This window comes from Crocuta crocuta, unplaced genomic scaffold (genome assembly GCF_008692635.1).
Source record: "Crocuta crocuta isolate KB4526 unplaced genomic scaffold, BGI_CrCroc_1.0 scaffold15, whole genome shotgun sequence".
NCBI classification, from domain to species: domain Eukaryota; kingdom Metazoa; phylum Chordata; class Mammalia; order Carnivora; family Hyaenidae; genus Crocuta; species Crocuta crocuta.
This window is the reverse complement of record NW_027530508.1, coordinates 3800855-3812456: the sequence shown is the minus strand read 5'-3', so window position 1 is coordinate 3812456 and position 11602 is coordinate 3800855. Positions and strand designations below refer to the sequence as shown.

The 11602-nt window shown below is 54.6% G+C and overlaps 1 protein-coding gene across 9 annotated transcripts in view; it reads right to left on the bottom strand.

Moving 5' to 3' along the window:
- Nucleotides 1–258: 258 nt before the first annotated feature.
- Nucleotides 259–11602, bottom strand: part of SLC52A3 (solute carrier family 52 member 3) — a 12698-nt gene continuing 1354 nt past the window's right edge. For 2 of the 9 annotated variants that reach the window (XM_077767019.1, XM_077767021.1), the window contains 4 exons: nucleotides 5967–6578; nucleotides 4201–4706; nucleotides 2451–2574; nucleotides 259–1987 (listed from right to left, as the gene is read on the bottom strand). In XM_077767019.1, the coding sequence (XP_077623145.1) occupies nucleotides 1775–1987; nucleotides 2451–2574; nucleotides 4201–4706; nucleotides 5967–6533 (1410 nt within the window). In that variant the 5' untranslated portion in view covers nucleotides 6534–6578 and the 3' untranslated portion in view covers nucleotides 259–1774. Of the gene's footprint in view, nucleotides 1988–2450; nucleotides 2575–4020; nucleotides 4707–5966; nucleotides 6579–8266; nucleotides 9351–10053; nucleotides 10158–11602 lie in introns of those variants that run through there. The other 7 variants (XM_077767015.1, XM_077767016.1, XM_077767018.1 and 4 more) reach the window with 7 other exon arrangements.

Here is an 11602-nt window from a genome sequence, read left to right as displayed (position 1 = left end):
GTTAGGGGCGCCTAGGTGGCTTAGTCGGTTAAGCGTCCGACTTTCGCTTAGGTCATGATCTCACGGTTCATGGGTTCGAGCCCCGCGTCGGGCTCTGTGCTGACTGCCAGTTCAGAGCCTGGAGCCTGTTTCAGATTCTGTGTCTCCCTCTTTCTCTGACCCTCCCGTGCTCACACTGTCTCTCTCTCTCTCCTAGAAATGAATAAAACATTAAAAAAAGTTATATTTATTTATTATTGAGACAAATAGAGCATGAGTGGGAGAGGGGCAGAGAGAGAGGGAGACAGAATCTGAAGCAGGCTCCAGGCTCTGAGCTGTCAGCACAGAGCCCAATGCAGGGCTTGAACCCACGAACCATGAGATTATGACCTGAGCCAAAGTCGGATGCTTAACTGACTGGGCCACCCAGGCACCCCTCCATCTTCATTGTTGAGTGAAGTACAAGGTACACAGCAGTTTAGTACTTTTTCTGTAAAAAGACCCTATTTGTATTTGCATAATCTCTGCAAGACTGAACAAGAAAGTAATCAAAGTGTGTGTGCATTGAGAGGAGCTGAGCCAGATGAAGGAGAGGAGAGATGGAATTTTTTGCTGAACATCATTTTATATTTTCTGATTTTTGAAACACACGACTATATTATCTATTCAAAATAAATTCAAAGGAGGGCCGGTGGCCAGCAAGCAAACCACTAGAGGAAAGAAGTCCCAGCACCGGACATTCTCTAAGCCTTTGATTCTGGTTCATTTCTGAGCTTAGCCTTGACCTTAGAACTGAAAACTGATTATATTGATTTTAGAGCCCTGATCTTAGTGGAAAAGCAGGGGATGTCTATCTGAAAAAAGGAAAAGGAAAACACAATAACCACCGGGTAGCTGGTGCCCTCCTCCCCAGCCGAGAGAACTGATTCCCAGGGTTCGCAGGGTCCAGTCTCAGCCTTAGTGAGTGGGGGAGGGGATGGGACTCACTTGGGTGTAGCCCTCCATGCGTCCCCATCATCTCTGCCACCTAGAAGGTCACTTGCTTTCTAAGGAGAAGGACCTCTTGAGTGAGGAGGGGTGATGGGAAGGGCTGAGTGGGGTACAATGTCCATCCATGTTGGGAACGGGGGGTGTGAAGATGCCCAAGATTCTGCCATGAGCCAACGGTCCTTTACAAGCTCTTCTGTGACAACAGTAGGAAAAAAGAATGCGGGGCAGGGGTCCTCTCTCAGCCCCCCTTCCCTGGCCACTTCGGGGTCCTGTTGCTGTCCCTCTCATCAGACATCAGATCAGGAAATGGCCCACGCGGGCTGCTTCTCCCCTTTATCCCTGTGCTAAGCCAGTGAGGTAGGTGCTATTTATCATAATCCCCATTTTAGGAAACTGAGGCACAGAGAAATAAGCGACTCCCCCAAGGTCACACAGCTTGCCAGGGCTAGCTCACCCTCTCCGCATTCCCCTTCTGACACCCTTGCGCCTGCCTCCGGCCGGGTGCTGCAAATCCGCGGCCTCTCAAGGGTCCACGGAAGTCCTGCGAGGGAACTGCAGGCGCTGCGACACGGCGCTGGGGGCAGGGCTGCGCTTTGCACGTCCCGGTCCCGTGGGAGGCCCCGTGGCTTTCTTCCCGCCCCCCACCCCGTTCCGGAGCGGAGTTTGTGCGGATGCGTAGGGACTCAGGCTCCGCCTCCCAGCTCCCCGCCACCTGCCCTGCGGCCAGGGGTGCGTGCCTTGCCCAAGTTTCCGGTGTTAGTAATGGGAGTGGCTCAGGGTCATGTGACGGACCACGCCGCGTGTCCTAGGTGGAGCACTGCAGGCTGCAGAAGTCCGCGGATGAGAAGAGCCTGAACACGTTGACCAGCGGGAACATGAGCACGGCGCCCAGGAGGGAGCCCAGCTGCACCGCCGCCCCGCACCACAAGAGGGCGCTGCGGCTGCGGTCGCGCAGGATCACGCCCAGCATCACCTTGACGTAGCTCAGACAGCCGACGAACAGCACCCACGAGGCCACCTGTGGGTACAGGGCAGGAGAGATGCAGGGTGAAGGGGGTTTTGCGGTGAGCCCCGGGGGAGAAGGGTGCTTGGAGGACGACCCTCTAGGGTTGGGGGGGCCCCATGGAATAACCTCTAAGTTGAGTAGAGCCTTTGGGGGCGACCCTTTAGGGCTGGGGGTCCCATGAGTCGACACACATGCCCGGGGAGAACCCAATAGCCTTTATGTCCCCCATAATCAAAGCAAGGACATCTGGGAGAAGGCCACTGCTAACAGACACATGGCAGGAAGAGTGTGGATTCAGGGGAGAGTCTGGACTGTCACCTCGGACCAGCCACCTCACCTTCCTAAGCCTCTGTTCCCAAGCGAGAAGCATCCCTCCCCTGCCCACCTCCCCCTGGGGCCTTCAGTCAATGGAAACGGTCACCTCCGCTAGGTGGGGGGGGGGGGGAAGGGGGAGCCCCACAGGCCAGATACTTACAATGAGGACTTCTCCACCCCAGTGGCCCTGCATGAGGGGGCAGGGGCTCATCACGGCCATGGCCATGTTGTAGGCCCCGAAGCCGGTTCCCAGCACCGTGAGGACCCCCAGGAATGGCAGAGACCTGGGGCAGAGCAGGGGAGAAGAATGGAAGCGATGAGAAGCCTGACCTCTGCCTCCTCCACCCGGGGGGCGGGGTGGGCCGCCTAGAGTGGGGACAGCGTCTCCAGGGCTAGAGGTTAGATCCCCGTGGGAACTTCCAGGCCACCTGGCTCAAGTGGCTCGCAGAGATTCCTGACGGGGCAAGGCCGGCCTAAGCCACCCTGAACATGAGCGGCGGGGGGGACAGAGCCGATGGACGCTGGTGCTGCAGGGACGTGATTCAGACCCTGCTTCCCATCTGAGCTGCAAGACTGGTCCCTGAGCCCGTTTCCTCCCCAAGGATAGGAGTCTCCCAGGGCTGTGGGAACCTGTGGGACAGAGTGTGCCGGGCCTGGCCCTGGGCCCTGCCTGGTATTTCATCTGCCATCATTTCCTCCTGCCACATTCCCAACTGCGGCCAGGAAGCCGGGCTGACTTGAAGGTGGCTTTGATGGCAGCACTGGCCCTGCCGGGGGGAGGGGGAGGGCATGCCGTGGGACCTCAGCTGACCCCTTCCCTTCTGGCCGCCCCTACCCTGGTCTACAACGTGAGGCTGACATGATCTAGGGGCCCTGGTGGCCTTCCGTGTAGGCGCTAGGTGTGACAACTGAGGCCACTGTTCTTCATCTGAGGTCGTCGCCCCTGGGGCCGCCCCGTGCATGCTCTTCTCGACACCGAGATGGGTTTGTGGCCCTGGGTGAGAGCGAGGCTCTGCCCCTGGCTTTCGGATTCGGGATTTCTCACACTCTGGGGGTCTCACAGCCCACAGATCTGTGGCTTCCGGTCCTGCTTTGTCAGAAATCTCGTCTCCTGCCACCATGTCACGCCCTCAGGGAGGACATTCAGCTTTCTGGCAATGATGTTTTCTGTCCGACTCGCCTATTCCCCTTCTCCCGTCTTCCTGGGCCGAGGGAGGTGGGTGTGAGCGGGTCGGAGACGCCCGTGAGGGCGGGCAGTGGTGGGTGGGAGGCTGTGGGGCCATAAAGTTTCATGACCCCGAAGTCTGTGTCTCCGACCAGCANAACCCCCGCGGTGGAAGTACCAAGGCTGCTTTACTGAACTTGGAAATCTCAGGCCCCCATCTAGGCTGGCTTCATCTGCATTTTATCATTTTGCTCAGCCATTCTTCCAGAACTACAGCTGTAAAGGAGCCAGCAGGAGCTGGAGGCAGGAGCACAGGGCTGCACTACTGGGAATTAGACCCTGTCTCTGACCCCAGGGTGTCTGTTTGCTCGTGGGAACCTCAGCTCCGGCCTCCATTCCTCCTCGAGGGCCAGTGGCCGGTCAACCCCTACACTGGACCTGCCCCGTGCAGGCACTGCTCTCAAATCTCTACAAAATTAGCTCATTTCATGCTCCCAGCCACCCCCAGAGGTAGCACTCTTATCGCCCCCATTTTCCGGATAGGTATCCTTGAGGCACAGAGAAGTGAAGTGACTTGTCCAGGATCACAGAGCTAGGAAGTGGCGGAGTGGGGATTTGAACCCAGGCAGTCAAGCCCCTAGAAACCGCCTTTCAGCCACCATCCACAGAGCCCGATAGGTGGAATCCTGACTTCTGGAACGAAACGGGCCCCAGCAAGAGCTCCCCAGGGCCAGCTGCGGTGGACCTTTGAGGCAGGAACATGGAGAGGAAGCAGGCAAGGGGGTTGGCCATGGAGCTGAAGGTGGCGGACAGGTGGTAGGCGATGGGCCCGTAGGACAGGCAGGAGTAAGTCTGCACGGAGGGCAGGACGCCGTTGGTGAGCGCGTTTATGAAGGCCACCAGGGTGTAGATGCAGATCAGGGAGGCTGCGTGGCGGGGGCCCGTCTTCTCCTCTGGATGCTCCTGCGCCTTGCCGCTGCCCCTTGGGCTGGGGGGGCCCAGGTCCTCCCCTTCCCGTGGCCGGATGGAGTGGAGAGTGACCTGGGAGGTGAGGAGGTCCTCTATGGAAGATTCCCTGGGTCTGGGCTGACGCTGGAGGAGAAAGAAAGCGACCAGGCAGCAGGCCATCATGAAGGAGAGGAGGAGGAAGAAGACCAAGGGAGAGAATCTGGCCGGGAGGTTGCGACTTTCCAGATGAACCGCGGAATGCGCCGGCCCGGGAAGGTCAGGCACGAAAGTGCTGTTAGAGGCCTGGGGAAAGATAAAATAGGGTCAGCCGGGTCCCCGGGGGGGGGGGGGGAATGTCAGGACACAGGTGACAACAATATCAATAACAATGTAGAATGAGTAGCTCGCACTGTAAGTAAGGGATGGACACCATAACACACAACTCCTCGGGTCATAATGAATGTTCACGTGGCCTGACGGCTCAGTGAGCACCAGCACTTTGCCTGCGTCACGGCGGCCTGTCTCACCTGAGGGCCACAGGGACTGTGTGGCAAAGGCCATATGCTTGAGTCCACCTGCTTCTTTCGGACTTAGAAGCTATGGCTTTCCCTGCGCTACTGCCTTCTAAGGGCTGGCGTCCACACGTAAGTTCCGAGGAGGGGCAGCCTTGCCCAAAGTCGCCCTGGGGGAAGGTGGCCTGGCATGGCCCAATTCCCCTCTTTTCCCTTCAAAGATTTTAAGTAATCTCCATGCCCAACGTGGAGCTTGAACTCACAACCCCGGGATCCAGAGTCTCATGCCCTACCGACTGAGCCAGCCAGGTGCCCCACAGCCAAATCTCTTTTCAAAAGATACCGTCCATCTAGATTTACGCACATGAAATCTCAAGTATTTAAATGTCTTCGACTAATTCAAACACTTAAGGGAAAATGCTTGCAGGTTACAGCTGCCTGGGGCCACGGGGTTTGCGCCCAGCCACGTACTGCTGTGGTTTGGACAGTATCAGCTGTGTGTGACGTGTCTGACACCCAGGCAACAATAGCAACAACAAAAAGGTTGACATCTTAAACAACATGGAGCATTGAAGCCATGTCTAAAGTCTACAGTTCTGGGGCGCCTGGGTGGCTCAGTTGGTTAAGCGTGAGACTTCGGTGCAGGTCATGATCTCATGGTTCGTGGGTTCGAGCCCCGCATCGGGCTCTGTGCTGACAGCTAGCTCAGAGCCTGGAGCCTGTTTCAGAGTCTGTATCTCCCTCTCTCTCTGACCCTCCCCTGATCATGCTGTCTCTATCTCTCTCTAAAAAATAAATAAAACATTAAAAAAAGTTTAAAAAATATATATAAAGTCTACGGTTCTTAGCCCTGGATGTATGTTAGCATCACCTGGGAATTTTGAATAATTACACATCCACAGTCCCTACTTTGCAAGTTGGAAACGCAAAAGGCTCTGAAAGTTAGCTCCCCCAGGTAGGGGATGTGAGAGTGCAGCCAGGTCAAGGACACGGTCTGCACGATCTTGCCTGTGGTCCATCACAGAGCGCTGCCACCGGAAATGATGGGTACCTGTGGGAAGACGATGCTCCTGGTGGTCTGGGCGCTTGGGGTGGTGTCTGAGGGCTCAGTGACATTGACACAGGTAGTGAGACCCGAGCCCTGGACCAGAGCCACAAGGGCAGGCAGGAGGCCGCTGAGTCCTTCGCCCACAAAGAAGGTGGTGAGGTAGTGGGCGGGCAGCCGGCTCATGAAGGGCAGGAAGGTGACAGAGGAGGTGCAGTCCACCAGGGCCAGGAAGAAAGTGAGGACCATGAAGGCGACGCTGTGGTGGCCGTCCAGCACCCAGGAGGTGACATTCCAGAGGAAGGCGAAGAGGGTGCAGGCCACGGTGCCCACGCCCAGCACGGTGAAGATGATGGGCACCTCCAAAAGGCAGCCAGGCTGAAAGTGATGGAGCAGGGTGACCAGGAGGGGGCCGATGTTGGCCAGCTGGATGACCACCGTGAGGTAGGAGGGGAGGTACCAACCCTCGGGCAGCTCCGTCACCAGCAGGGGGAGCTCTACCCAGAGCCCATTGATGGCTACCCAGGAACCCAGCCCGAAGGTGCAGACCAGAAGGTGCGTCAGGAGGGCCATGGTGACAGTCCGCCCTGCGCTGAAGCTGCCACTGCCCAGATCGGCCTGCAGCGGGGAGAAGAATATCTGGTGAGCGATGGTGGGGTCACCGTCTGTGACAAGACAGAGCTGTAGAGCCCACGTTTTCCTGGGCTTTTTACTCTAGGAAAACACAGACAAATTCTTTTGTGGCTAAGCCTGTCAGGGGGAAAAGCTTCCCCAACCCTGGCTCGGATGGCCAGGGACTGCCAAGGAAAAGCTTGACACATTTAATTGCATAAATAGCAAAACATATAAAAGCAAGCAAACGACAAAGCTCCCTCTTCAAAAAAAAAAGACAAGGGCAAAGAAAAGAAAAGAAAAGAAAGGTAAGAAATACCAACAGTAAGATCAAAAGATGCCAAACGGGGAAAATAGTTGCAGTGTAAATCATAGACAAAGGGGTCATCTTCCTCCCTATGTAAAGAGTTTGTAGAAATCAAGAAAAAAAAGACCCAGAGAAGAGTGGGCAAAAGATGTGATGAGCTCAGAGGAAAAGGCACAAATCAGCCTTAAACACACAAAAAGACCTGGGCTTACTCCCAAGTGGCTTTGCCTCTCTGTGCCTCATTTGCCTCATCTATAAGTAGATGGCAAGGACAGTTGATGGGCCAATCACCTCCTTTCACCGATGTGCGGGATCCGGGGAGGTGGGGTTTGGAGCCCCCCCCTCCCCCTGTGGGAACGCAGGCCTGATCCCTCGGTCCCTCCCTCTTCACATGTCAGTCTTTCTTGCTGCAGAAACGTCTTTGTGGCTATGCCTCAACCGGGGAAATTCCCCACACCTCAGTGCCTCCTTTCCAGGCTCCCACCCACAGAACTGCCTCTCAAGCCCCAGACGAACTCTTTTCTTCCTCCTTCCTCCACGGAGGGAAGCCCATCCTGGAGCAGAAGGTGGTCTGACCTGCTTTCTGTCTCACTCCACCACCTCCTTTCTGGAGGCCTTGGACAGGTGGTTTAAGCTCTGGCCTCTGAACCTGTTGAGGCTGGCCCGACCAACAGCCTGGAACAGACCTGGCTCCAGGCATGCCGAGGGGACCCACGGGGAGACGCTCCAGGCCTCCAGCCGGCTGTCGCCTGGAGAGGACCCTTCTCGCGGGTCTGTTGTGTGTGGCTCCTCGGAATGTGGTCCAGAACCGGCAGGATCTCACTGGGAAAAAAAAGCCACCCTGCACCAACTCAGGCAGGATACTTGTCTATGATCAGCGGAACAGTACAGAAGGACAAAAAGGGAGAGGGGAATGATACTTCAAGGCCAGGGTGCCGCTGCTTCCCATGGGTCCCCTCTCCCTTTTCTTTCGTTGTTGCAGAGGCCAGAGTTTGGGTTGGGCAAATAGCCACCAAGCTACAAGAAGAGCACAGGGGCGCCTGGGCGGCTCAGTCGCTTAGGCTTCTGACTTCGGATCAGGTCATGATCTCACGGTTCGTGGGTTCGAGCCCTGCATCGGGCTCCGTGCTGACAGCTAGCTCAGGGCGTGGAGGCTGCTTCAGATTCTGTGTCGCCCTCTGCCCCTCCCCCGCTCACACTCTGTCTTGCTCTCAAAAATAAACAAACATAAAAAATGCAAAAAGAAAACCAAAAATCTCCACGAGTCATTTCCCAGCCTCCCTTGCAGTGGTGCATGGACATTTGGTCGCCGCTAGACCAGTGAGGCCGTGAGGGACTTTGAGAAGTCTCCTTAAAGATGATGGGGGTGTGGTGGGGGGGCGGGTACCTTTCTGCTCTTTCTCCATCCTGCGGTCTGGAATTCAGATGTGATGCCCAGAGCTCCGGCAGCCATTTTGCACTAAGACGGATGGTGTGGGGTCTTGAGGGAGGTTAGTCTTCAAGGCTTTGTGGCACGGAGCTGCAGTACCGGCCCTGTTCTGCCTGCCACTGAACGATTTTGTTTGTCCAGTGTTGTTTACATTGTAAACAAGCCTCCATCTTGTTTAAGCTACTTGCTTCCTATACAGGAAAACAGTGGCCAAGTGCACAAACACCGATGTTGAAGGATCTGTTAGACTGGCTATGGTAGCGAAAACTAACATTTATCTCCTTCATTCTGAATGTCCGGACTCAGAAACTCAGGTCTTGCCCCAACCGGGATTTGATCAAACACCAAAACCAAACAGGATTAGTTGTTGAAATACATCTTAAAGGGGCGTTGACAAGTTGAGAGGAAACTCTGGGGCAAAGGTCTTCCAGAGAAATGCAAAGAGGTGGAGGGAGGGAGGGAAGGAGGGAGGGAGGGAACAAAGAGCTCTCAATATGGGATTTGATGCCAAAAGTATACATGAAGAGCCCGAGTCATTTCACATTGATAGGGACTGCACTCCATGGCGGAGTTAAAAAAGTAACGAATGTCTGTTTTCTGAGTAACATTCCCCCAGAGTCTCAGACATGCCAGGAGAAACGAACAGAAGCACAGTCAGTGGTCGATGGTGTGGTGTTGATTCACTGCTCTGGGCCTTGACCGCAGAAGGTGGTGTAAAACAAACAAGGGTATGGAGGAGGCAATAAATGACATTTCTAATAAAGAGGAAGAGGAGGCAATAAATGATATTTCTAATAAAGAGCAAGAAGTAAATAATTAAAGGGAGGAGGTGGATTTGCTACAGATGGTTACTTTTATCATCTGAAAGGCTATTAAGATAATGACTTCAGCAAGATGTCCAGCTATACATTCACCTCTGTGGTTTTCCTGCATAGAACCAGTTAGAAAATCAGACTAGGGGAGTCCTTTGGGAAAAAGAAATAAAACTAGATCTCTTTCTTACTTCTTATCCCCCACCCCTGAAAAAGGAATTCCAGCTGGATCAAATGTTTTAAATAGTTTTTNCCTGTAAAACCGTTAAAATCTACTCCTGAAATCATTATTACACTATGTTAACTAACTTGAATTTTGAATTTTAAAAATTGTTAAAGAAATATATATAACATAGGTATCAAATCAAACATTATCAGTTTTTACATTAAGTGCAAAATCACAAAATTTTCTTCCTGAAATCATTATTACACTATCTGGTTAACTAACTTGGATCTAAATAAAAAATTTGTTAAAAAAAAAAAAAAGAATAAGAATACCCAAAGAATCTTCAGGGAGATGGAGCAGCTTGTACAAATGTCCTGGGGCAGGAATGAGCCTGGGCCACTGTGGCTGGAGCAGTGGGCTGGATGGGGAGAGGAAAGCAGATGGGTGGGTAAGGAGCCTGAATTTCATTTATGTGCAATAGGTTTTATGCCCCAAAAGGCTAAATCCCTACACCTCACGGAGCTGAGATCTCTTGAGTTCTGAGCACCACCATGGATGGCTGTGAGATTTGAGAGAAGGGATTTTGTCCTGCAAGTCTCTTCTCTTTGCGATGGTGGAACGGCCCCGCATAACCCATCTCCTATATGGCTCTCCCGCCCTGCCCTACTCTCNTGTGCCTGGTGTTTTCTGAGGACTAAGGAGGGGCTCAGAGGGAGCATGTTCTGGATATTTTTAAAAAGTCCTTATCTCTTTTCTCTTTTTCTGACAGTGACCTTGCAGGGCGGGTGCGTTCATTCAACCGGTATTTACTGGGCACTTGCTGTGTGCTGGGCAACAATCTCTGCTCTCGGAAAAGCTTGAGAGGTAGTCACTAAGCAAAATAAAAAACAGAAACAGAGCAAGTCAACATCAATGAGGGCTGTGGGAGGGGAGCAGAGGAGGGGGAGAGCAGGCAGACTGGGAGTGCGGCATTCTTAAAGGGATTGTCAGAGGGAATGTGAAGGAAGTGTGGGAGTGCAGGTGTGGGGGGGGGCAGCAAGTGCAAAGGCCCTGGGGTAGGGCTTCCCCTGCCTGAAACAGGTTTTGGTGTTGGAAGAACCAGGCAGCCAGTATGGGGGGAGATGGGCAGGTCACATAGGGCCCTGGGGGCAAGAGTTTAGGTGTTTTCTCTGAGCCCAAATCTCCATCCCTGGGCAGAGGGAGGACCAGCTGTAATTTAGTTTCTCCCTAATCGCGCTGGCTGTTGTGAGGAGAATAAAATGTGCAGCCAGGGCAGATGTAGGAGAGAGACCTGTTAATTAGGTCAATTCTTAGGAAGCTGCTATAGTCATCCAGGCAAAAAAAGACAGGAATGATAACAATAATAAGAACTATAACAATAGCCCCCATCTACTGGCCGAGCGCTTTACACACATTACCCATCAAATCCTCTCCACAATCCTGAGCCAGGCAGCAGGATTACACCCTTTTATAAATGAGTTAACTGTAGCTCAGAGGAGGAAAGTCATTTGCCCGAGGTCACCCAGCTGGTCAGCTGGGAGCAGGGGTTTGAACCGAGGCAGGGCTGACTGTGGACCCAGCCTGAGCAGAGGCCGGGAGGAAGCAGGGGTCCTGAAGTAGCGGCCGGCAGGGGCCCGCGCTGAGCAAGATCCCTTCCCGCTGGCCCCGGGGCCTCCCCACCGCTTGCACCGGGTCAGGGAGAAGCGGGGCGCCCGCCTGGAAGAAGCTGAGACTCCAAGACCTAGATGCTTCCTGGAGCCCCGTAGGCGACTGTGGGAGAACAGACACCAAAGGCCTTGAACGGGACTCTCAGACCCAGTCCGCTCCATGACGCACGCAGGGGCATTCAGGAGCCACACAGCCCCCCAGAGAGGTCTCTTTCCTTCCAAGTTTTGCAGCAGCAGCTGAGAGCCCTAGGCCCAGGGGGGTGCAGGGAGTGGGGGTGGGGGGCCGGCGTACCCTCGGTGTGCGGCTGGGCCACCCCCTGCCCCACCAGGAGGGAAGAGATCTGTCCGACCTTGACCATCAGGAGGGAGCCCAAGCAGCCTCCGGTCCGGCGCCCTCCCGGGCTCTCTGCTTCGTTCCCTCCTCAGTTCAGGGGCGAAGATTTATCTGAGTCTTATCTTTCTAGCGCTGACCTCTTCCACTGTCCTATAATCTCCATGTGAGCAGGGCCCTGTCTCTCTCCCAGTGTCAAGGGGGCCACCTAGTTTGCCAAGGGCTGGGCCGCCGACAGCCTGCCTCCGCTACGGCCGTGCGGGGTGAGTCGGCCTGGCTGGCCCCGGGCAGTGCCAGCTGGCAGTGCGGGCATGGTCT